Genomic DNA, 27,483 nt, shown 5'->3' with positions numbered 1-27,483 from the left:
CACCGGGATGAGTTCATTGCCCATAGTCTAATTTTCCCCTTAAAATGTTTTTCTAAAAGCAAACTTTAATTAATTGAATTGAACTTTTAAACTTGGACTTGCCTTTTTGATAATTTCTTTCCATGGAATTGCCATGATCACAACCCTTGAAGCTTCTCCACTCTGGAACATATTTCTTTCAATCTTCACACAATAGTGGTATTGGTCTAATGCCATGACTCTAGTTATACACATCCTACAAGAGATGTGGAATATAAACTTTTTATTTATTGGAGACACTTTGAGTTGAGTTCGATATCATTATATTCATGTGGTTATTAGGTGGGCTACCCACTTTTCCCTAACTACCTAGACCTTAATGACAATTCCTTACATAATATTAGACACACTAACATGTCTTTATTGACTTGACATTGTTGGCCTTCTGGATAGCAGAGTTGCCAAGCAAGACACATTGTCATATGTGGACTAGGAAACAATGATAAATATAGGCAATCATCTCATAGATCGAGTTGGAAGAATCCAATTGCATGGTACAACTTATTGCAGAGTGTAAAGGCACCATGGGCATGTGGACTACAACAACGACAATTCAATGCAGAGGAAAAAAGGCCCAGTTGCGGGGTACAACTTATTGCAGAGTGGAAGGACACTATTGTTAGTTTTGGTAGCATCGGAAGTGCTCTAGCCTTGAAAATTGGTGGAGAGGCTAAGGCGCATGAGTTATAAAGAACCCAAAAATCGTTTGGTGAAATTTCCCATGGATTGTATTTTATTAAAATAATTAATATTTTTAATGGGATTCCTAAGTTTAAATTTAGCGAAATTAAAATATTAATGGATATTAATCAAAATATGGGTTAGAATGATCTAAAAGGCAGATGAAGTCATGTTTTAATCTTAGCCATTGATTAGAGACTTAATCTCGGCCGTTGAAGACTCATCAGGAAAAGTATAAAATGGAGGCTTGGGGTTTATTTGGAAATACACATAGAGGGAGAGAATTGATCCAGAGTTCAATTTTTGGGGCTAGGAAATTGAGAAATTCAAACTATGTGATCATTTTGTAGCAGAGGGGAAGTGAGAATCCGAAAGGAGGACTTTCCTGAGAATACTAACACAGAGTCGGAGAGCGCTGACGCAGAAAAGCTACCTGTTACGCAGAATCCAGAACTGCTGGAACCTCTGAAACTGCCGGAACAACTGGGAGAGTTGACGCAGACGACAGAGAACGTGACTCAAGGCTGATGCAGAGGCAACACAAAAATAGCTGGGGTTAGCCAGCGTTGTCCCGGATTAGCCAAAATTTTGCCGGGTGAAGTGAGATAAAAATCACTCTAATTTTTTGCCAATATTTTTTCTGTAAAGGATTGCTATATGATCATCGTAGATTTGTATTAAGATATTTCTCCTGCATAATAATAATCCCTCAGAGCTGCTGCACTGGTTTTCCCGCATTGGGTTTTTCCGGGGACTATTGTGTCAAAAAATAAGTGTGGCCTATGTATCTTGTTCTTTGCTCTATTTTCTGTTTCATGAGATCAAATTTAATTAGTGTACGCTGCAGAAGTAATTTGCTTCAGTATTCAGAAGAATAACATGATGAATATAGTTTAAAAATCAAGTAGGTGAACTAGATTCAGATTTGCTTCTGTTGGAAATACTAAGAGGGGGGGTGAATTAGTATTTCATTTCAATTGTTACTTTTACCAGTTAGATCACTTATATTTATAACACAAAATGAACAATAGAAATAAATGCTTTTATTAATATATTCTTTCCAATGAATCAAGTACAATCCAATCCTAGATGAAGACACCTATCTTCAACCTCCCAGGCTCCAACCTGTTGCCAAGCACCAACTTGGACATTAGTGTAGGGCTCGGACCTCTAGGGCACTGACCCCATCCTCTCAAGGCACCAACCTTGCATTTAGAGGCTCCAACCCCTAGGGCACTAACCCTTCTCTGGTATAGGCTCCAACCTGGTTTCATGAGAACACCAATCCTCTAGGGCTCCAACCCTATTCTCCAAGGCACCAACCTTGTCTTTTCGAGGCTCCAACCTCTTGGGCTCCAACCCACCGCAATACTTCGTCAAGATATGTTTGGTAGTAACTCACGGTTCCCAAAATCTTCTTCACCGAGCCCTGTCAATCTTCAGCTCACTATAGTCTTCCACTCTACATCATCAATGACAACCTTATCTTCTTATAAGGTATCGCCACTGCTCTTCATGTCACCCAAACAAAATCTCCAAGGTTATTCCATGACGACTTCAGCAATACATCTTGGTCAACAATGTCTCCAAGAATGCTTTCAAGATCAACTACTACATGGTGTCTTCACTGCTTCAAAATATTCTCAAATAGTCAAGTTTCTTTTACAAATCTTCAAGCTATGCTTCAAGAAGGTTTTCCACAGGCCGCCCCAAGTACTCTCTGCAATCTTAGATCTTCAATGTGACTCAACAAGGCCTTTAATCAATTCTTCAAAGGCTTCTTCAAGAGGACTGCTACAAGTTTAATAATTGCTCCAATGCCCAAAGGCTGCTCTCAAGTCTGCACATCAATTATTCAATAAGCTTCTTTAGGAATCCCCTAAAAAATATGCTCAAAAGTGTCAACAAATTTGCTTCACAAGAGATCAATTATGTCTGCCCCAAATCTAAATAGATCTGCTCATAAGGTAGGCTTGTAGGTCTCTTTTATTGCTGTAATTGTTGTTGCTGGTTAGAGCTAGTAACCTACTGCTACAACCCTTTTAAACCTGCCCAACCAGTCCTTCCACAGCTGCAGCCTTGCTCCAAGATGATGTTGTTTCTACTCACTGCTCCTAGAAGACCCTACAACCTTGTTTCAAGGCCTTTCAACCGTTTCCCAACAGGCTGTAGCAGCTTGGCCTTCCTCCTACAGCTGTACCACCCTACAACAGCTCCAAAACACCCACAGGAAACTCACACTTCTCCATTGCTGTAGTCCAAGCCTTTCTGTTCACTGTTTGCTGTGATAGTCCACAACAAAGATAAGCTACAGGATTGTAATCCGAACTGAAGTCTGAGGTAAGGGGACTGTCCCGAGCTCCAAAACTGTGCTTCCAAGAGACTGATCACAGTCCGAGCTTGAGTTAGTCTCCAACAGGTGACTTTCCTTCAAATCCGAGCCCTGAAACACGTCTCCACAGGTTTCTGCCACCGAGCTGCAATAGTCCAAGCTAGAAAGAAAATTTACCCCAAACAGTAACCTTTTAGTCCTCCTCGGCCTCTGTCCTGCTTCTCTGCCTTTTGTCCGAATTCTGTGTCTTCTTCTACGAATAGATCACCGAGTTAGATAATTTGAATGAGGAACTTAAACTCCAATATATACTAGTTTTTACCCTTTAATGAATAGACACGTCAGTTGGGCTGGAGGGCCGACATGACCATGGGGAAGCCGACCTGTATGTTTTCATTAAACATTAAATATATGTATTTTGAATCGATATTTTTTGTGTGCTGCCTTTGCTAGAATAATTGACACCTAGTTTAATCACAACACCTATTTTTCTTCATCCTGGGGACACCGAGATTAACCTTTTTCCACTGTCCAACCTGATATGTATTTTTTTTATATGTTCAACATAGTTTACGACATATTCAAGAGAACATGTCAATCTTTGATCTGCCATGTGATGCACATGCATTATATATGTTAAAGATGGACCATATAAAACACCATGCAAAGAAGGCTTTGTCTGCCATGTCAGTGTTGTATCCCATCTGCCATTCGTCTGCCATGTGAGTGATGTCTAACACCATGTTGCTGCATTATACATTATTTCTACCATGTATGGTCATAAGGAACCGTGTTTGTCTTCCATTAAACAAAGTTAATGCCATGTATGGTTTCATATATATGCTGTCCAACATTATAAAAGCTTTTAATATGTCTTTGTATGGTTTCATATATACGTTGGTCATTAATTCTCATGGGATAAGGGTTAAGTTTATATTTAGTAATGTATTTATCCATATATAATAAAGGCATCATAAAATCTAGCTTTCCATTATATGCATATATTGCTAGGGTTTGGGTATTCACGTATATGGCTTTTAGATTAGGTCTAGGTTTATGTTCATAGACTTGGGATATGTTTTGGCATGCTTCATCATTGCTAGACATACATTTAGGGAATCATTAAGAACCAACATTCCTAGGGTTTAATAGAGCAAGGGAATATGCATCATCTTCATGCTTAGGGTTTTCTTGTAGGGTTTGCATGAGGTTAGGGCAAAGTTTTTTTTTTTTGGTTCTTCCCTTTGGAAAAGTTGTAATTTTCATTAAGCAAAGAAAATTACATTTTGTAGATGCAAATGCATATGTTGTACGTGAGGCATAGAGCCCATCATGTTTGAGTAGTCAAAAAGAGGTGTACTCCACGCGGGGAGACACTGTACTGTCACTGAGATTTCAAAATGTGATAAAAGCTTACTCTACGCAGAGAGTATTAAACTATCATATATAAGTCTAGTATCATTGTGCATATATAAAATTATATAAACAGAAAGTATTTTCAGGCTCCTTCAGAGCCAGTTAATTTGATATGTCTATAAAAGGTCTATGGTAGTGCTGATGGAAGGTTCCATCCTTCTGCTCCAGTATCCTCCATGTCCCTATAGGCTTGTGTGCTGCTTCCTTGGATAGTAGATCGGCAACTGTGTTCTGCTCCTTGTATATATGATGACAAACAAAAGTGTCAAAAATATTGATGAGTTTGTGGAATTCTTCCATGATATGTCTCAAAGAATATGCATTACAATTAGCAGTTTTGTTTATCCAATTGTGTACAATTTTTAAGTCTCCAAAAAGTTGTAAGTTTCTGCATTGTTTTTCCAATGCAAATTGTATGGTATATTTGGCTGTGATAATCTCAGCAAAATTGTTAGTGCCTCTACCTAGTCTCATTTGAATTTTGAAAGAATGAGATTCCAAGAGGTGTAGTATGGCACCACCTTCACATCCAATGTCTTGTGCTGAGCCGTCAAAATATGCCCAGGGGTGTGTATGATTAACGTTATTAGGGATAATGTGCCTGGGAGTAGAACTAGATTCATCCTCGGGAATGAGTTGGTAATCAGATAGGATGTGGGCTATGATAGTCGACCAGAAGGGGGGAGAGTTCTGAAAGATGTATCTATTTCGAGCAATCTAGATGGCCCAACAAGTGAGAATGGGGATATTTTTGGCTTTCGTCGAGGAGGCGACAGTCCACCATGCTTCTCAAGCCTCACAAACTGACATACCCTGCCATTGTGGGAGCGAGGGTAGATGAGAGAGTATAGAACTCCATAGCTCTTTTATGGTCGGGCACAAGAGGAAGAGGTGATCCACAGTTTCATTTTCAGATTTACATAGACCGCACCAGAAGGGTCCATGGAAGGATCTTTTGCTTAAATTATCTCCTGTGGGGATCTTGTGCCTCAAAATGGTCCACATGAGGAGCCTCGATCTGGGTGGTTCTTTTAATTTCCATATGCTGCTCCACCATGTTTCACATAGTGGAGGTTTTTTTGAGTCCATTTGAACTATATAACCTTCTTTTGATGAGTATTTCCCGTGCTTTGTTGGTGCCCAAATTAGCTCATCCTCTCCTTCCAATATTCTGATGTGTGATTCAGTAAGGGCCTCCATGTATTCTTTCCAATGCTGCTGCCATAGATGAGGGATCTGCAATGCCCTCCCAGTTTTCCAGGCTGCTTGTATATATGTTGAGTGATCACTGTACGCTATGTGGCTAAGATGAGTGATCCCCCTGGCAGAGAGATGGGTTCTTAGCTCCTTAGGGATCCTGTGAGCGTTTCCACACCTGATCCAGGGGTCTATCCCTATTCTGACTGCTGCTCCCGACTGTATTCTCCATGTGAGACCATCCCTAATAAGAGGCATTGCTTGCAGAACTGCGTTCCATATGTTTGATTTTCCAACATAATTCCACTGAGGTTGTCGTAGCCATTCCATGAGATTTTGAGGAGCGATGTATTTAGAGATGGCCACTGTTGTCCATAAGCTGTGATGTGATTAGCCGCCACCCTAATTTGGCCGCCAAGGCTGTAGAGAAAGTGCCTAGTGTGGAGCACCTGGAAGGTATGCTTTTTGATAAGGAATCTAGTGGTTTTTCAATACTATTTCTAATCTTTTCTGCATATTGAGCCTAAAAACATAAGGGTTTTGGTAAATTGTGTGAAAATGGGCAAACGAAGCTTAATTACTAATAATCGATGTTTTCTATGCAGAAGGATGCGGAAATAGGGGATTATCGAGTAAAAACGAGAAGCGCAAGGAAAGTAACTGCTGCCCCGTCGACAGGGAACCGGATGCGGACAAGATCAAGCAAAATTGGAGCCGAATAATCCAGGAAAAGGACGCAGGATATCATGACGGAGAACGCAAGAAGGAAAGAGGAGACCCGAACGAATAGCGAACCCCTCAGGATCTTCGATCCCGAGGGATCGCTGCTTTAAGTTTATCTTTTGTATCTAGACATCTCCGTCATTTCTGTTATATAAAGGTACCACGCCACCGAGCGTGGGGGACGACTGTTAATTGATTAAAAACTCAGAACGATTTTGATCACTGAGCTTTTGTAAGATCTGATTTTGTACACTTTTGTTAATGCAATCAATATAAAGGATTTGGTGTTCACTTCGTTTCTACATCTGAAGTAACTCTAAGCAGTGTACCATCGTAGCCAAGGGCCCAGCTCCGACGGTCACTCGCTGTTGTATCATACGGTGATTTGTGTGGTTTGCATATTTCTTTCATTACAGTAATCCGATATTTCTTTGTTCTGATAGACTATGTTTCTTAATTAATATTTGAATCTGAATAAGTTCTTTAATTCACGTCTCTGTATTACACAAACTGAATCTATTCGAATTGCATTTCTACAGCAAAATATTGGTATGAATGTTATCATTATTAGATTCATATAAAATAAGTATTTGTGAGGCTTGAAGATAATATTATCTTGTTCAGAAACACAGTCACATCACACATTACTCTCGGATCGCTGCAGTAGTATAGACCGTGTACATACTTCGGGGTTTGCTGTTCCATTTGGATTTGCTGTTCCATTTGGAGTTGCTGTTCCATTTGGAGTTGCTGTTCCTTTTGGACTTGCTGTTCCATTTGGGTTGCTGTTCCAATTGGGGTTTGCTGTTCCATTTGGGTTGCTGTTCCATTTGGGTTTGCTGTTCCATTTTATATGATTGACGTTTCCTGTTTATGATAGTTTGCTGTTCCATTTTATATGATTGACGTTTCCTGTTTATGATAGTTTGCTGTTCCATTTCATTACTGCTGTTCCATTCTAAGAATTGCTGTTCCAGTTTACTTTCGCCAATCTGCCTTTATTGCTTTTGCGTGATAGCAGGCCTAAGGCTGTCGTGAGCCCAGCAAGACGCTGCCTAGCTCCCTGACCTATAAGCCCATGCTTTGGTTTTCTTTCTGTATCAGTTTCTAAAGGGAAGGGTTATTGGTTCCGTACCCTTGACTGATCATCTGCCTTGTGTGATTTCATTTCCTGAATTGGTTTAGTTACAGCTTAGTGTTTGTTTCCTTTCAAGTTATTAGAGCGCTATACTACCGAGCACTACTTGGACAGAACAGCCTCGGATTGAGTTACTCCTTGCAAGAACAAAACGATCCCGGATTGACTTAATAATGTGGAATAATTGGTGGTGTGAGAGACCCTAGTTATAGCTCTACATTTTGGCGCCGTTGCCGGGGAAGGAGTAATAGCCATTTGTCCTTTATAGAGTAGTGCGCAAATCTGCTAGGAGGGAGTTGGATTTTAAAAACGGAAGGTAAGAACCTGCGTACGGAGCATGTAAAAGCCCTGCTCCACCGTCTGCTCTCTTAGTAGAATTGCCAGTTAAATAGGATTTAGTAGTTTAATTGGAGTGCATGACTAAGCAGAAAAAGTTAGAAAAGGATCAAAAGCCTCCATCCAAAGCCAAGGGGCCGGTGACCCTTGGACGAACGACCTTTATAGACGAAATATACAAGAAAGCCGACTCTCAGCCATTAGTAGGATATAAGAAAGCTAATTCTAAACAGCCTACTAGTTCCCTTCAGGCCTCGGGATCACCATCCGAAGCTTTTGCTGAGGTGCATAGTCGAACAGAGGAGCAGGATTTTCAAGAAATTGAAAATTTGACTCTTGGACCATTGCACGAAGGGACCCAAAGTAACCTTTGTGAAGGAGAAGGAGAAACAGGGGAAATTAAGGAACCTAGATCTCCTATTGAATTAAACCAGCCTTTGAATAGCCCGGACAAGGGAAGCGCTGTGAAAATCCTTGTTGAAGGAATTCATTCACCGCAGACAGTTGGGGCCATTATCATCCCTGATCAAGGGAGTGGTGTCAAGACAATCCCTGTTAAGACTACCCCTCCTCAACCAAGGAACACTCTCTTGGAAATTCCTGAAGATTACTGGCATATATTTGATCCCATGGCGCAGAATCAGCCAAACACTCAGACCTCCACATTGCAATATCCGATAGTAGATTTTGCAGCAAATGCACCCATGAAAGCCATCCCTCTCCAGCATATTCCCACATTTCATGGCCTCACATCAGAAGATCCGGAGGCATTCTTGTTCGAATTTGATGTATTATGTAGAGGATACGACTACACCACCGATCCCCAGAAACTGAAATTGTTCCCCTCTACATTAAAAGGGGCTGCGTTGAGATGGTTTATGGGCTTAGGTGGTGGGGTTATTAACAATTGGGACCAAATGAAAGAAGCCTTTTTAAAGAAATACCAAGATTACTGTAGGTCAAGGGAACTAAAAGATGAAATCTTTCAAATGTCAGCCAGACCAAACGAAACCTTAGAAGAATATGTGGAACGTTTCCAATATAACTTGCAAAGATCCCCTTATGCATCACTACCTCTGCCTGACAACGTGTTGAAAACTGCATTAATTAGAGGTATGAGAGAGCAATGGATCGAAACGTTAAACATCATGGGGAAAGGAGACATTTATCAGGAAAATTTTGCTGATATCATTGATCTGTGTATCAGGAGCTCAAGAGGCAGCACGAGGATAAAACCAGCGGAATATGATCGCTTCCCCAGAGATAACAGAACATTAACAGAGGGAGTAACACGGGTGGAACTTGGAAATTTGCTAGAAAATTTTAAAACTGATATCCTGGGAACACTAACTACACAACTTGACATTGTGCAGGCTAAACAGAAGCAAGCCGAGGCAGAGCAGAATCTAGCCATTTTTTGCCCACGATGCAGGAAGAAGCACAGCCACAAAGAATGCCCGCTGGATACAGTCCAAATATGTGCTATCTGCACCAAGGACCACCTGACCGAAAGCTGCCCTTCACTTCCTGGTCTGAAGGCAGTATACAAAGAAGCAGAAGAGGAGTCAGAACCAGCATATTTTGTTAACCAGTGTCGTCAATGGCAGCCTAGGCAACCAGGTATGTTTTCAGACCCCTCCTCTTCTTTTCAACCCCCGCAGTTCAACACTCAGCAACAGAACATGTGGCAAAATCAGTCCCAACCCCCGTTTTCAAATTGGTCACCTCAAATGTTTCCTACTCCGAATCCTTGGATGTCCCAATTTGGTTGGCCAAACTGCCCTTATCCTCCACCATATTGGCAGAATAGTTCCTATCCTCCACAGTGGACCCCTTCCACTTCGCAAAGCTCATCCTGGCAGACAAGCTGGCCAAGACCGACATATCAGGCAGCAGGATCAATCCCACTCCCTCAACCAACTCTGCCAGCCTTACCACAAAATTCCCAGTCTAATCTGAGACCGCAACTCCCAGCCCAACCCAACCCCAATCCTAATAATAGGCCAGTCCAATCCATTCAAATCATAGACACATCAGAGATTGAGTCTGACCTAAGGGAGTGCAACGATCTTCAGTTAAGATCGGGACGAATAGTAGAAACAGAGGGAGACAAAATGGTTCATATTGAAAATCAGTTACCTGTAGAACAACCCCCACAACGGAAGGATGAAAACAAAGAGCAAAACAATAAACAAGCAAGCACATCCTCTCCTCCTTTCCCAGAACGATTAGTCATATCTAGACCTATACAACCTCCAGACTTTGACATTCTGGGAGAATTACAAAATTTGTATATAAAGATTCCATTCCTCCAAACTATACAAGATATTCCTATATATGCGAAAACCATAAAGGAATTATGCATCAAAAAATCAAGGAGGAATACAAATACTAACCCTAGAGTCCAAGTAGTTGGTACTTTATCCGACCTATTATCAGGAAAGGAAACACCTATCAAATATGAAGATCCCGGGAACCCAATTGTAACCGTTCAAATCTATGGCCAAACCCTGACTAACGCTCTAGTCGACCTGGGAGCTGCAATCAACATTTTGACAACCTCCACCTGCCAAAAGCTTGGCATTACGTCAGTAGAACCTACCTCTACTCTGTTAGAATTGGCAGATCGATCTGTGGTTCGACCAGAAGGTACTCTGAATGATGTCATGGTTTCCGTAGATTCATGGGAGTATCCCACAGATTTCCTGGTAATTAATCCTAAAACCCGACTAGATGGACATCCGTTAATCCTAGGCAGACCCTGGCTTGCTACTGCCGATGCCTACATTGGCTGCCGGCAGGGAAACATGACTATAGCTAAAGGACCCAATGTCAAAAAGCTAATTTTGTACCCTCCAGCTCAGCCAAGCCTGCCAATGATTAAAACTAACCCTTATCCTGTATCATATCTCGCTAACAACATCAGATCTCCATTAACCATATAGAAGGCGTTAGACTTCAAGGATCAAACAGAAGACGACGCCATTAACAATTTTATTAGTCAAACTGAAGCTAGAAAACATATGCAGTGTCTTATGATAGAGGCAGCATTTGACAATGAGCTAGAAGAAGATCCCTTAAAAGATCCGCATGATCAGACAATACCAGTAACTGCTGTTGCTAATACTAAAGTAGTGGAAATTGAACCTGGTAAAACTCTGAATATTAACGCCAATCTTACACCATATCAAGAGATAAAACTTGTTAATCTGTTACAAAAATACAAAGATGCATTTGCATGGGATTACCCCGACATGAAGGGGATTGATCCTCAATTATGCACCCATCACATTTATATAGAGAAAGACGCAAGACCTGTCCGTCAGCCACAAAGGAGACTCAACCCGCACCTAAAAGAGATAGTGAAAGATGAATTTCAGAAGCTCTTAGATGTTAACTTTATTTACCCTATCTCTGACAGTAAATGGGTCTCTCCCCTCGTAGTGGTACCAAAGAAAAACGGAAAATGGAGGATCTGCGTCGATTACAGGGAGTTAAACAAGGCTACACAAAAGGATCACTTTCCCCTCCCATTTATAGATCAAGTATTGGACACGTTAGCAGGGAAGAAATTTTTCTCCTTTTTGGATGGCTTCAGTGGATATAACCAAATCCAAATTACCCCTGAAGACCAGGATAAAACTACCTTTACGTGCCCGGAACGTTTGCCTATCGTGTATTACCCTTCGGCCTATGTAACGCCCTTGCTACATTTCAAAGGGCTATTCTCAGTATTTTTGCAGATCTAATAAACGATGGACTTGAGGTGTATATGGACGACTTCACACCGTATGGGGATGAATTTGATCCAGCTCTGGATACCTTAGAAAAAGTTTTACAACGCTGCATTGCTACCAGACTCTGCCTCAGCCACGAGAAGTGCTACATGATGATGACGGAAGGAATCATCCTAGGGCACTACATTTCAACAGCTGGTACCCAGGTAGACCCTGCTAAAATTCAGATTCTTTTGCTCATCCCTACCCCCACTACTCAAACAGAGCTACGAAGTTTTCTTGGATTTTCCGGATATTACAGACGTTTTATAGAACATTATTCACGGATTGCAGCACCTCTGTATGCTCTGACAGGTAATGTCGATTTTTTGTGGACAGATAAATGCGACCAGGCTTTTAGAGAATTGAAAAAGTTGCTGTCAATTGCCCCAGTCCTTCGAGGACCAAACTGGAATCTGCCATTCCAGATCTCATCGGACGCCTCAGATACAGCAATCGGTGCAGTCCTAGGACAAGAAGAGGATAAGAAGCCATACACTATTTACTATATTAGCAAGAATTTATCCTCTGCCGAACTCAATTATACTGTTTCTGAAAAGGAATTTTTGGCCGTAATCCATGCTGTTAATAAATTTAGGCATTATATTACAGGTTACCCTGTTGTGTTATATACAGATCACTCTGCTATTAAATATCTAGCAAACAAACCTGTCACGAATGCTAGAGTAACTCGATGGTTGATCCTGTTGTAGGAGTTTGACATCACAATTAAGGATCGACCCGGCAAGGAGAACCCTGTAGCCGACTTCCTCTCAAGAATACCCAAATCAACCGAAGCAGCAGCCGTGGAAGATCAATTCCCTGACGAACATCTGTTTGCCATTGCCGTTCGCACACCCTGGTATGCTGACGTCGCCAATTACCTTGCAGTGGGTAAGTTACCCAAACACCTAACCCCTCAGGAACGAAAACAAATTGTTCAAAAAAGCACACGATTTTCGTGGATTGGAGACCATTTATTCCATACAGGGGCAGACATGCAAATCAGAAGGTGTATTCGAGAGGATGAGATCCTAGACATCTTAAAGGCTTGTCACAGTGGACCATGCGGGGGGCACTTTGCCGACAAGAGAACAGCACATAAGATACTACAGGCAGGGTACTATTGGCCCACAATCTTTAAGGACGCGAAAAAATTTGTGCAGGCCTGTGATAGCTGCCAGCGAGCAGGAAAACCTGGTCAAGCTGATGAAATGCCTCTGAGACCACAACTGGTTATTGAGCCATTTGAACGATGGGCTCTCGATTTCGTCGGACCCATTAATCCACCCTCAAACCAAAGGACATACATCTTGGTAGCAACAGACTATGTTACTAAATGGGTTGAGGCTGAATCATTAGCTAGGGCTACAGAAGATTCGGTAATACAATTTTTGTTCCATTTGTTTGTACGTTACAGACTTCCAAGAGAAGTGATTACAGATGGTGGACCACAATTTGTTGGAAACAAACTAGTTGCAACACTTAACAATTATCATATCCAACATAAGATTACTACCCCCTACCATCCGCAGGCAAATGGACAAGTAGAAAACAGTAACAAGATAATTGAGTCAATCTTAACAAAAACCATCGCATCACACAGGCGTGATTGGGCTGCTCGGCTACCTGAAGTACGACAGGCTATTCACCTTATCAATTGGTGTTTGGGAAACAACCAATTTTTCCTATCGAATTTGAGATCCAAACACTACGAACTGCACAAGAGGTCGACCTAGATCTGAATGAGGCACAGATCAATCGACTACGACAAATCAACGAATTGGATGAGGTTAGGCTCTCGCATTACAAAACACATCATTAATCCAACAGCAGCGAGCTAAGTGGCACGATGCACTTATAAAGAATAAAGTCTTCCATGAAGGAGACTGGGCTCTGTTATACGATTCTCGGTTCCAGGACTTCCCGGGGAAACTCCAGACTCGCTGGCTAGGACCATATGAGATCCAGAAGGTGCAACCGTGGTTATTCAGCAGGTGTACAGAAGCTCTCATGAAAAACATCCAAGGAGGAGAGCATATAGAAGGGAGATAAATTTGATCCATATCTACCTATTAAGCTCAAATGTCCTAAACTTTTTGAGGTAGATGATCAAATAAATCTAGTTTTGCAGCTCTATGAAGAACCGACCGAGAGGAGGAGAAACAATTTTGATGGCCCATCAGTTGGCCAGTTTTTGAATATTTATGTGGTTTAAGGTCCTCAGGCCTTAATGATTGTAAGCATTTTCTTTTACAGGTTTTAGTGTAGACTTAGTTTGACTCCATGCCCAATGGATAATAGGCACTGTTTTTAAGCTTGTTTTGTATGAAGGCATTGGTCTGCAGTTCTTGAGACCTCACAGGAAGGATCTCATCCCCAGAAGGAGCCAGTGTTAGCTCTGCTACAAACTTCAACATTTGGAGGACCAATTGTCAGCTCTGCCATGTGTTTATGCTGAAAAGGAGCTCGCAGCAGTCATCTACCTTCTCCTCCTTTAATTTTCTCATACTCTCCTTGCCCCGTTACCTCTGTTTCTTACATAAAACCTCTACATTTCCCGTTTAAAACCCCCCGAAATTCATTAAAGACCATATTTCCTTAGCCCCGGGCGTCGAGTTCAAACGGTCATATGACTGTGATCGTATGACCGTGCGCCTTTCTTAAGTCCCTTTTCCCTCATCGCAAATCGGCAAATCGCATAAATCGCTATAAGGCTATGCCCCTTGTCTTTCGCCGACGTGATGTCGTGATCGCTCCTCCGCCGTTGATCGTCCTGATCTAACGGTCTTCATCTGTTCCCCCCACATGTTAAACTGCGTTCAGTTTCCCGCCGTCCGATCGTCCATCTCCCAATCCAACGGTAATCGCTCGTCCTGCGCCCGTAAACTGCTCATGATTTAACCCGCGGGGAAAGCAGTTACCCCGCCGTCACATCCGACATGCGTCACTCGCTGACTCACATCGCTCCCCCTCTGTACGGAAACCGCCGCAGCTCCAAAGGTGGTGCGGGGAATACCGCTTACCGCCGTCCCACCCGTCCTCGCGCGTTATCTCCCGCGTGCTTTCGCCTGCCGATCGCGATCCAATGGCCCTCGTTTGTCCCGATCTCACGTCTCCTGATAGCCACTACAAAACAATCCCCGTCGTCGATCCACGCGATCCAACAGCTGAGTTTTGTCCCCGTCATAGCCATGCTTTCGCCATGCTGCCCATGTCCATAGCTTGTCCAGTGTACCCGAAGGAGGAAGGAGGCCAGAATCCAGTACTTGGTGCATTAAATCCTCAGCAACTGCATTTAACAAGAAAGCATGGCCGAGAAGGAAAAAGGACAGCCTCGAGCAGATCACAACATTTACCAGTTATGGATCATCTTTCAGTCAACACTCCTGAATAGAGGGTTCCAACGACGGAGGAGGATTGGGGCGCGTTCAAAGTGCCAGAAGGAGGACAAGACCCAATTCGTGTGCTCGGCTCTGGCGAAGCGTAGAGCGAACCAACCCCTAACAAAAGTCTGTACAAAGGGAAGGTTGGCCAGGTGCTGCCTCAATACCTCTGAGGTCCAAAGCTTCAAGTGAGCCGCTCTGTAGCTCCTGCCTCGGATCCTTCCAACCAGAACGCGGTCTGTCGTATCCATGGTGTCGCCCCCTGGATATCTTCCCCAAGCGTGATGATGACTTCTTCACCTTTTGGTTTGAAGCACTTGCGCTTCTTACTTGGCCTAGCAGCGTCTTTAGAGGAGTCAGGGCGTTCCTCGAGCGGAGAAGGGTTTGAGGGAGGGTTTCCAGTGCTGAGATGTTCGTCCGTAGGGATAGGTTCCGAGAGTGGGGGGACTGCTGAGTAGCTACCCGATGGAGGTGCCACTGATGCTGTTGCTTGAGGGGTCCCTTGTACCAGGGTCGAGTTGCCAGGGGGTTTGTTTAGAGAGCCGACAGACAGGGTGGGAGGGTAATGTGAAGATTCAGCCGCGGGATTAGGGTGAAGGTAGTCGGACGCAAAGTTAAATGCGAAGGGAGACTGTGGCGGGGAGGAGCATACCGACCATACCGGAAGAGACTCAGAGAAGGTCATGGTGGAGCTGGAGGGTCCCGAGATCAAGGGCAGTCTAGCGATGGTGGTTGTTAGATCACAACAAAAGGGGAGAAGGTCTTCCGTGACGGAGCGAGGAGTTGTCCAGATGTTAACGTCCTCCAACGGGTCCTCTAAGTAATCCACTATGTCTAGCTCCATGACTGTTCTGAGGAGTTCTCCATTAGCTGCCTCCAAGACTATCGTAACCGTCGCTACAATGCAATGTCGAGTAATAAGCAGGTATGCAGTAAAACAGGGCGAAAGACGAGGTTACAAGGCCATTACGGTGAGCTAAGTCGAGTTACAAGAATCACCACGGTGAAGGTGACCGGAAGTACCACATGACGACAGGTAGGGTGCAGGTGTGGAGCAGATAAGCTGCAAAAACCCTAACCCTTTTCAGACTGTCACTGCAGCTCCATTTTTCATCCCTCTCTATCCTCTCGTCGGCCAGATATCCCACTACTCCACTCTTCTTCCTGCATCAGCATACCTATCAATTCCTCAAAAGTGGGAGCTTTCTCCCTTGGTGCAATACCTGCTATCATTAGGGCAAAGGGTTATTCATGCATCACAAGAATATTTCCATCACAAACAATGCCATATTGACGTCAATGACAACCTTAATTAACAAATGTAGTAGGGGTTCCTCTGAGTCTAGGAATTTTCACATGGTATCAGAGCATTGATTTTGAAACAGGAAGAGCAGATCCAATGCTGAGCAGTGAGGCCGAAAGCTGCACTTGGCAGCAATTCGAATCCCCTTGAAAGGATTGCGCAATCCTTGTCGGGAAGAAGATCATAGGAAATATCGCTTTGAGTGAGACGACAGAGGTACGATTTCCAGTTCGTGAGTTTGCAGAGGCAGAGGGAGTGACGCAGAACCTCAACTTAGTGCTTGAAGGGCACAATTTCTACCGAAGCGAAATTCGCTGGAAAAGAGCGAACGCACATAAAAGGGGAATTTTCTCCTTAGAGGACTTTTAGCCAAGGAGTTCAAATCTTCACTTGCTGAACAACAACTGAGAGGGGCAGATCTACAAGCTCCAACAAGGAGTGCGTAGGCCAATCTAGTGATGTGCAAAGGAGAGAGGAGGTCATTCGACATTTGGCAGAGATGACAGCTGCATCTCCAGGAGGGAGGCGGGGAGATTTAGAGCTGTTCTTTGAAAGAGCTACAGATGGGCAGGATCCTTGAGGAGTCCACCTCTTGGATTAATTCCTTGCTACGGGAGCCCAAGATTCAACAGTAGTAAGATGGACTTAGTGTTAGATGATGCAGTGGAGTGTTTGGAGGACAAATGTAGTGGCTAGGGACCAGAGACTGATCAACGCAAAGCAAGGTTGGCAGCAGTGCAGTTGGCATAGTGCAGGAGTCAGCAACAACACAGAAAGATTCAAAGGGTCAGAATCAACAGTAGGCAGATTCCAACATTCATTGTATTATGCTGAACACAGTTAAGTTCAACTAATTTTTGATGTTTTTCAGTTGCTTCTCTCAACAACTGAGTTGCTGTATAGATGCAATGTTAGCAGTGGCAGTGCTAGCAACATAGCGGATGCAGCATTTGAGAGGGAGTTGTAGTACAGATGCAGCAGTGGTAGTGGCAATGTCTTGGGCAGCAGTACAATAGCAGTAGCAACACAGTGTTGGTGGCAGCAGCAGTGCATAAAGGAGGTGCTTCAGAAACAGAGCAGCATGCAGGTGGACATTGTTGTTAGAGCACTTTCCTCGCTAAGAGGGAGTGTTAGTTTTTGGTAGCATCAGAAGTGCTCTAGCCTTGAAAATTGGTGGAGAGGCTAAGGCACATGAGTTCTAAAGAATCCAGAAATCGTTTGGTGAAATTCCACCTGGATTGTATTTTATTAAAATAATTAATATTTTTAATGGGGTCCCTAAGTCTAAACTTAGGGAAATTAAAATATTAATGGGTATTAATCAAAATATAGGTGAGAATGATCTTGAAGGTGGATCAAATCATGTTTTTATCTTAGCCATTGATTAGAGACTTAATCTCGACCGTTGAAGACCCAACAAGAAAAGTATAAAATGGAGGCTTGGGGTTCATTTGGAAATACACACAGAGGGAGAGAATTGATCTAGAGTTCAATTTCTGGGGCTAGGAAGTTGAGAAATTCGAACTAAGTGATCATTTTGCAGCAGAGGGGGAGTTAGAATCTGCAAGGACTTCCGGAGAACACTGACAGAGCGGCGGAGAGAGCTGACGCAGAGAAATTACCCGTCACGCAGAATTCAGAACTATCGGAACAACGGAAACAACTGGGAACTATCAGAACAGCCGAGAGAGTTGACGCAGAGGGCAGAGACAGTGACGCAGGGATGACACAGACCCAACGCAGAAATAGCCGGGGTTAGCCAGTCTTGTGCTGGATCAGCGGGAATTCTGTTGGGTGAAGTGAGTGAGGTAAAACTCGCTCATTTTTTCCACCAGTATTTTCTCTGTAAAGGATTGGTAGATGAACATCCTAGATTTGTATTTAGATATTTCTCCTGCATAATAATAAATCCTCAGAGCTGCTGCACCGGTTTTCCCGCATTGGGTTTTTTTGGGGACTATTGTGTCCAAAAATAAGTGTCCTATGTATTTTGTTCTTTGCTCTGTTTTGTGTTTCATGAGATCAAATATTTAATTAGTGTAGGCCGCAGAGGTAATTTGCTTTAGTATTCAGAAGAACAAATTGATGAATGTAATTTAAAAATCAATTAGGTGAAGTAGATTCATATTTGCTGCAGTAGGGGTTCTTTCGAGTGTAGGAATTTTCACAATCGTGATCCTGCAGGCTGCACAATCGACCCATAGAGTCATGTGTGTTTGTCTGCTGAGAAGGAAAATACATCACAATTGCATGTCCAGTCACAAAGTCTCTATGTGATCACATAGAAAACGAAAGACACCGCCACACGCTTCTAAAATGGACTGACAAATGTACATTCTCAATAGTCAGAAAGACACTGGCATTTATGAAGCAGAGGGACACCTCAATCAGGTGAGGGATGTATAGGCACATGCTTCTAAAATGCTAAACTGATAAATGCACACCCTCACCAATCAGATATACACTGACATGTATCAAGCAGATGGACACTACCATATGGTGAGGGGTGTATACTCGCCACTGTTCTCTGTAAACAGATATGGAACCTCCATGGTCTGGGCTAGCATCTCTGACAGTAAGTGCAAACTGAATGAATTATTCACAAGTACCCAAAAGAATCGTATATTGAAGGAAGCTGAAATTTCTATATCAGTGCTACGATTAGAATGGTTGGTAATGGCATGCCAAAAGCGGCGTTTGCATTTCGAAACCATCAAAGATAAGGCTAAACATTGCAAGCAAAATTTCACAAATATGTCCATAAGTAATGGACCAAATTTGAGCCTGTCTGCTATTATCTGTGGTGTTTCCTTTGTCACAATGGATGGTATGCCCAGATTGTCTCTTTAATGTTTTTTCAATCAAATTAATCTTAGAAGCAACTAAATATATGCAATCTTGAGATAAATATAGTGGGCTTCTCTCTTTGAATGATAAAGTAAATCAGAGTGAATTAGGCTTCTTTGCCCCGTGGCATTCAGTTTTTTAATAACTTCACATTGGAGCGGGGTGTCCTGGAGGCCATAACCTCCTCTTTTGCCAAAATTATACAACAAAAGAAATAGATAATTAGACATGCCTTCTCAGAAATGCAGAATTATGTTGAATGTTAGGAACAAATTTCATATACGCAGCAAGATATTCAGAATATCTGAAATATAAAAATGTCCATTATGGAATAATTTATATATGAATGTCTGAATACAAGAGATATATGAGATTGCTACAACTGAGGGTCCCATATATTTACCTTGGTGGGTAGCCCTTCATGAACAGTCATATGTTTTGACCATATAATTTATTTTCTCACGGTTTCCTAATAAAGTAATAAATATGAAATTGTTGAATATCAAAGTGACACACAAAAACAATCCTTAGAAGGAGATGTTAAGTTTTATCAAGGGATAAAGCAATTAATTATGACACTTGAGCGCCAAAAGGCAGATTTTGATAAAAAAATGTGGCTCAAGAAGTGAAGAAAGCATAATCCAATTTGCAAGTTGAACACCCAAGATCGCTCCTACAAGACAATGTAATCTATTGTACCGAGAAATTGTAGTTGGAAGATCAAGAGAATTTACATATTAAAAATTTAAAAGACAAAATAGCGAAACTTCAGTGAAACAAGAAACAAAAATATAAAGATCTTGAGGATATGCATTATAAGGAAGTAATAAAAAAGGATGAAGAAATTTCTTGCCTCAGAGACCACAATGAAAAATTACTTGCGCAAATCAAGAAGGCTAAGGTCACAAAGAAGGAACTCAAGACACATCTATCGAAACAAGAAGAGTATAATTTAGGCTTAAGGAACCTTAATCAAAGGTTATTAGAACAAATCAAATGTGTAAAAGATGAGGAGAAAGACACTAAGAATAAAGTCAACAATTCAAAAAACGAAGAACTTTCACATCTAAAGAATCATGATCAAAACCTACTTACACAAATAAAGAAGTTTAATAGTAATAAGAAGTCGCTAAACGACAAGTTAGAACAACTTACTCAAAATGCATCAAAATATTTAGATGTGGAGATTCAAGTCGAAGAAAAGGGAACAAACACTGATCCAGATAATGCCACAATTCAAAAAGATCCCAATCCAATTGAAGTGAAGATGTACATAGAAGTTGTAGTTCAAAAGATGGAAATTTCAAGTGAAGATGCAACTGTTAAACCAAGCGACTTCAGTATGTGAAGGAAATCAAATACGTAAATCAAGAAATTGCCACAAACAAGGTAAGGGGAGATCAAATCAGAAGAACTACTTATCGACACCCAAATCATAAAAGCAGACATTTCAACCAATTTGCAAATCCTTATCACCTAGACAAGAAACAAATGACTTATGTTCCCAAGAACATCAATGACACAATAATCCAGTCTTATGATAACAATTCATCTAAAGTTTCCAGTAACTGGAAGATTCCACAAAAGATTAATTTGGGATGGCTAAATCATTTTACTGTGCGACATTTTTGTACTACACTAAAAAGTTCATATCGTCTTGTATCATCGAAGATGATAGTTCCGCAAGTTAAGGAGACAAAGAGACATTACGAGACATAAAAACATATCAAGCCTTTTCATTAATAAGTTTTGAGGACAAAGCTTTTTTAAAGGGGAAAACAATGTTATGAATTTAAATAATTAATAATTAAATAGTTAACAATGATTAGTATACTGAAGAGGTATGTCTCAAAAGACATGACTATTCATGAAAGGGTACCCAGCTAGGTATATATATGGGACCTTCAGTTGTAATAATTTTATATATCTCTTGTATTCAAATATTCATATATATATATATATTATTCCATGATGGACATTCTTAGCTCCTTCTTCATAGCTTGCTACAAATCAATTAGATAGGCCTTTAACTAGATAATGTTGTCTCTTAAATTTTTTCTCTTTTTCGATATTCCGGTTTTGCCGTTCCAAATGTCATAAGAATTTCAAAATGAAGCGTAACCCGCGAAAGGTGAAGTGGACCAAAGCATACAGAAAGCTACATGGAAAAGAGCTTACTAAGGTATCTTTCATGTTTCTTTTGAGCATTTGATAAGTTTTTCCACGTGCCACAATTTTGTCCAAGATTGTAATACAGATGACTACTTAAGTGTTGGTTTCTTTGGACTTTTGGCTAATTCCAAAAAACAAACTTTGTGATTGGTCAATTTTTGCAAGAGTAGCATTTCATTTGTCAGGCCATACCAAATGCTCAAGACCATATTTGGATATGGATGGAGCTAGTTTGATGAGATGATTGGACATGGGAAATTTTCAATTAATGGTGTTGTTTTGAAACAAACAGGACACAACGTTTGAGTTTGAGAGAAGAAGAAACAGGCCTGAGAGATATGATAGAAATGTTGTTCAAAATACCTTGAAGGCCATCAAGAAGATTGAGGAAGTTCGTATTAGCAGGGAGGCCAAATTATGGGAGAACAGGTTTGTCTCTTCTTTACAACTTTGCTGGTAGAGGAGTCAATGGGTAATAACTGAAAATTAGCTAATTGATTATGTTCTAATTACTATTGTTTATAACTTTGGTGTACAAATACAGTAGAACCATCTTTATTATTTTGTTTGTGGTGCACTTCTGGTTTGCCCTTGTTTCTTATAATTCTTATTTCAGTTTAGTTATGAGTCATGACTATATGTAAGCCAGGTTGGATAGAAGTAAACTTGTAAACATTATTGAATGTTTCACACTGGTTTTCATGTAAAATGTCTTAAGTATAATGTGGGCCATGCTTTTAGTTTTTGTTCTGGTCTTTTTGAAATGTGTTGTTTTTCTTTTGCTTGCTTACAGGATGAAGGGCAATAAAGCTAAACAAATGAAAGAGGATACTAGAGAATTGGAGCAGGACATTCATTTGGTGAAAGCTCTTCCATGGCATGCTCTTTTTGTTGCTTAGAAATGGCAAAGCAAGCCCAGGTTCTTCTTCTTCTTCTTGCATGGCAAGAGGAGCTTTCACCAAATGAATGCCCTACTCCAATTCTCTAGTATCCTCTTTCATTTGTTTAGCTTTATTGCCCTTCATCCTGTAAGCAAGCAAAAGAAAAACAACACATTTCAAAAAGAGCAAAACAAAAACTAAAAGCATGGCCCACATTATACTTAAGACATTTTACATGAAAACCAGTGTGAGACATTCAATAATGTTTACAAGTTTACTTCTATCCAACCTGGCTTAGATATAGTCATGACTCATAACTAAACTGATAATAAGAATTATAAGAACCAAGGGCACACTAGAAGTGCACCACAAACAAAATAATAAAGATGGTTCTACTATATTTGTAAACCAAATTTATAAGCAACAGTGAGAGAAGAAGAAACATGCCTGAGAGATACGGTAGAAATGTTGTTCAAAATACCTTGAAGACCATCAAGAAGATTGGGGAAGTTTGTATTAGCAGGGAGGCTAAATTATGGGAGAACAGGTTTGTCTCTTCTTTACAACTTTGCTGGTAGAGGAGTCAAGGGGTAATAACTGAAAATTAGCTAATTGATTATGTACTAATTACTGTTGTTTATAACTTTGGTGTACAAATACAGTAGAACCATCTTTATTATTTTGTTTGTGGTGCACTTCTGGTTTGCCCTTGTTTCTTATAATTCTTATTTCAGTTTAGTTATGAGTCATGACTATATGTAAGCCAGGTTGGATAGAAGTAAACTTGTAAACATTATTGAATGTTTCACACTGGTTTTCATGTAAAATGTCTTAAGTATAATGTGGGCCATGCTTTTAGTTTTTGTTCTGGTCTTTTTGAAATGTGTTGTTTTTCTTTTGCTTGCTTACAGGATGAAGGGCAATAAAGCTAAACAAATGAAAGAGGATACTAGAGAATTGGAGCAGGACATTCATTTGGTGAAAGCTCTTCCATGGCATGCTCTTTTTGTTGCTTAGAAATGACAAAGCAAGCCCAGGTTCTTCTTCTTCTTCTTGCATGGCAAGAGGAGCTTTCACCAAATGAATGCCCTACTCCAATTCTCTAGTATCCTCTTTCATTTGTTTAGCTTTATTGCCCTTCATCCTGTAAGCAAGCAAAAGAAAAACAACACATTTCAAAAAGCGCAGAACAAAAACTAAAAGCATGGCCCACATTATACTTAAGACATTTTACATGAAAACCAGTGTGAAACATTCAATAATGTTTACAAGTTTACTTCTATCCAACCTGGCTTAGATATAGTCATGACTCATAACTAAACTGATAATAAGAATTATAAGAACCAAGGGCACACTAGAAGTGCACCACAAACAAAATAATAAAGATGGTTCTACTATATTTGTAAACCAAAGTTATAAGCAACAGTGAGAGAAGAAGAAACATGCCTGAGAGATATGGTAGAAATGTTGTTCAAAATACCTTGAAGGCCATCAAGAATATTGGGGAAGTTCGTATTAGCAGGGAGGCTAAATTATGGGAGAACAGGTTTGTCTCTTCTTTACAACTTTGCTGGTAGAGGAGTCAAGGGGTAATAACTGAAAATTAGCTAATTGATTATGTTCTAATTACTGTTGTTTATAACTTTGGTTTACAAATACAGTAGAACCATCTTTATTATTTTGTTTGTGGTGCACTTCTAGTTTGCCTTGGTTTCTTATAATTCTTATTTCAGTTTAGTTATGAGTCATGACTATATGTAAGCCAGGTTGGATAGAAGGAAACTTGTAAACATTATTGAATGTTTCACACTGGTTTTCATGTAAAATGTCTTAAGTATAATGTGGGCCATGCTTTTAGTTTTTGTTCTGCTCTTTTTGAAATGTGTTGTTTTTCTTTTGCTTGCTTACAGAATGAAGGGCAATAAAGCTAAACAAATGAAAGAGGATACTAGAGAATTGGAGCAGGACATTCATTTGGTGAAAGCTCTTCCATGGCATGCTCTTTCTGTTGCTTAGAAATGGCAAAGCAAGCCCAGGTTCTTCTTCTTCTTCTTGCATGGCAAGAGGAGCTTTCACCAAATGAATGCCCTACTCCAATTCTCTAGTATCCTCTTTCATTTGTTTAGCTTTATTGCCCTTCATCCTGTAAGCAAGCAAAAGAAAAACAACACATTTCAAAAAGCGCAGAACAAAAACTAAAAGCATGGCCCACATTATACTTAAGACATTTTACATGAAAACCAGTGTGAAACATTCAATAATGTTTACAAGTTTACTTCTATCCAACCTGGCTTAGATATAGTCATGACTCATAACTAAACTGATAATAAGAATTATAAGAACCAAGGGCACACTAGAAGTGCACCACAAACAAAATAATAAAGATGGTTCTACTATATTTGTAAACCAAAGTTATAAGCAACAGTGATTAGAACATAATCAATTAGCTAATTTTCAGTTATTACCCCTTGACTCATCTACCAGCGAAGTTGTAAAGAAGAGACAAACCTGTTCTCCCATAATTTAAAAATGAAATAAGTAAGCCTGAAAAATGAAATGGCTTTCCTTGTGTTCTTCAAATTGATTAACAAATTACTACTCTTGCAAAAATTGACCAATCACAAAGTTTGTTTTTTGGAATTAGCTAAAAGTCCAAAGAAACCAACACCTAAGTAGTCATCTGTATTACAATCTTGGACAAAATTGTGGCACATGGGAAAACTTATCAAATGCTCAAAGGAAACATGAAAGATACCTTAGTAAGCTCTTTTCCGTGTAGCTTTCTGTATGCTTTAGTCCACTTCACCTTTCGAGGGTTACGTTTCATTTTGAAATTCTTATGACATTTGGAATGGCAAAACCGGAATATCTGAAAAAGAGAAAAAAGTTAAGAGACAACATTATCTAGTTAAAGGCCTATCTAATTGATTCGTAGCAAGCTATGAAGAAACTAAAAAACTGCAAGATATGGTGTTCTTGGATAGCTTAAACTCAATGTAAAATGTTAAATAATTGAAAAATATGCAAACTCAACAGAGAGAGTCTAAACTTTACCCATCTTCAAGAGTTGTAATCGTTACACTGCATTGTCATATGGATCAAATTACAAAACTAACATGTAAAGGTGTTATTTGCAGTTAAATTTGTTAGTGTATTAACATTCCAATGATAATATTATAAGTCTGCTGATGAATCTTTTCGACCCCACCCAAAAGTTTTAATTTTGGGGGCCACCATAGTACATACATTATAGTATAAAGCTAATCTTACGTTTTATTATGTTTTTCTATGGCAAAATATGGTCCTTAGACTTGTAACAAATTTGCCATACTCGTGTCTTGTCTTATTATGTTAATAATCAGTACTTGAATGGAGGAAAGGGCCACATATCCCTGCAGGTATGAAAGAAAATGAATCCTACAGAGTAGGTTCCTCATTCCAAGAAGATGGAGATACATCCAAGAAAGCAGTATCTTGCTCAGGAGAAGTGATATTCAGGCCTAAAGGGAACTAGGAAAAGAATCTGTAAGAAGTTTAGAGGTGGCACCTTATGGCAACCCTCTCCTCTACTATCTTCGAAAATATTTGATAATGAAATAAGTAAGCACTTTCAACTGCTATTCTATGAAATTTTCTTCTGTTCTCCTTCCTATATTCATCCAAGGTTTTGGATTACTACAAATCATTTCAGTGAGTGTTGTTCTAGCTCCTTAATACAGAATCCTTCCCAGGCAGTTTTCAACAGTCTGATATTTACATATATTTCGAAATAATGACTTGGGAAGCCATTTTATGGTTGTACAATCCACAATTTGACTTACTGATTACCATTTCTTTGAAGAGTTAAAACAGAATTGATTTCAAGTATAACAGCTATGACAGGCTCAAACCATAATTCTATGATGATCAGTGCTCTTAATATTCTTCTCTACTGTAAAGCTATAAATCCAAGTATTATATCTGACCCTATTTGGCACATACACATTGTCAAATGTGTAAGGATGGCATTCAATGTTATGAACAAAGTTTGCATACACAGCGGAACATTCAGAATATCTGAAATATAAGAATGTCCATCATGGAATATATATATATATATATATATATATATATATGAATGTTTGAATACAAGAGATATATAAAATTATTACAACTGAAGGTCCCATATATATACCTAGCTGGGTACCCTTTCATGAACAGTCATGTCTTTTGAGACATACCTCTTCAGTATGCTAATCATTGTTAACTATTTAATTATTAATTATTTAAATTCATAACATTGTTTTCCCCTTTAAAAAAGCTTTGTCCTCAAATATTATTAATGAAAAGGCTTGATATGTTTTTATGTCTCGTAATGTCTCTTTGTCTCCTTAACTTGCGGAACTATCATCTTTGATGATACAAGACGATATGAACTTTTGAGTGTAGTACAAAAATGTCACACAGTAAAATGATTTAGCCATCCCAAATTAATCTTTTGTGGAATCTTCCAGTTACTAGAAACTTTAGATGAATTGTTATCATAAGACTGGATTATTGTGCCATTGATGTTCTTGGGAACATAAGTCATTTGTTTCTTGTCTGAGTGATAAGGATTTGCAAATTGGTTAAAATGTCTGCTTTTATGATTTGGGTGTCGATAAGTAGCTCTTGTGATTTGATCTCCCCTTACCCTGTTTGTGGCAATTTCTTGATTTACGTATCTGATTTCCTTCACATACTGAAGTCGCTTGGTTTAACAGTTGGATCTTCACTTGAAATTTCCATCTTTTGAACTACAACTTCTATGTACATCTTCACTTCAATTGGATTGGGATCTTTTTGAATTGTGGCATTATCTGGATCAGTGTTTGTTCCCTTTTCTTCGACTTGAATTTCCACATCTAAAGATTTTGATGCATTTTGAGTAAGTTGTTCTAACTTGTCGTTTAGCGACTTCTTATCACTATTAAGCTTCTTTATTTGTGTAAGTAGGTTTTGATCATGATTCTTTAGATGTGAAAGTTCTTCGTTTTTTGAATTGTTGACTTTATTCTTAGTGTCTTTCTCCTCATCTTGTACACATTTGATTTGTTCTAATAACCTTTGATTAAGGTTCCTTAAGCCTAAATTATACTCTTCTTGTTTCGATAGATGTGTCTTGAGTTCCTTCTTTGTGACCTTACCCTTCTTGACTTGTGCAAGTAAATTTTTCATTATGGTCTCTGAGGCAAGAAATTTCTTCATCCTTTTTTATTACTTCCTTATAATGCATAT

The 27,483-nt window shown here is 40.0% G+C and overlaps 1 protein-coding gene and 1 pseudogene across 2 annotated transcripts; both read left to right on the top strand.

Annotated features, from left to right (window-relative positions):
- Nucleotides 1-21,210: 21,210 nt before the first annotated feature.
- LOC149147969 (putative ribosome biogenesis protein RLP24) lies at nt 21,211-22,260 on the top strand. The gene is made up of 3 exons (XM_089439209.1): nt 21,211-21,356; nt 21,639-21,775; nt 22,140-22,260. The coding sequence occupies exons 1-3, from the start codon at nt 21,285-21,287 to the stop codon at nt 22,243-22,245; spliced, it is 315 nt and encodes a 104-aa protein (XP_089295335.1). The 5' UTR covers nt 21,211-21,284; the 3' UTR covers nt 22,246-22,260.
- Nucleotides 22,261-22,422: 162 nt separating this feature from the next.
- Nucleotides 22,423-23,244, top strand: LOC149147968 (putative ribosome biogenesis protein RLP24 pseudogene; annotated as a pseudogene). Its single transcript, XR_016263186.1, has 2 exons — nt 22,423-22,774; nt 23,139-23,244. The product of XR_016263186.1 is annotated as a putative ribosome biogenesis protein RLP24 pseudogene (transcript).
- The last annotated feature ends 4,239 nt before the right edge of the window (nt 23,245-27,483 follow it).

Source organism: Pinus tabuliformis, chromosome 9 (genome assembly GCF_031772625.1).
Source record: "Pinus tabuliformis cultivar Carrire ecotype Pingquan chromosome 9, CPIR1, whole genome shotgun sequence".
NCBI classification, from domain to species: Eukaryota; Viridiplantae; Streptophyta; class Pinopsida; order Pinales; family Pinaceae; genus Pinus; species Pinus tabuliformis.
The sequence above is the reverse complement of the archived record's forward strand: the minus strand, read 5'-3'. Positions and strand labels throughout refer to the sequence as shown.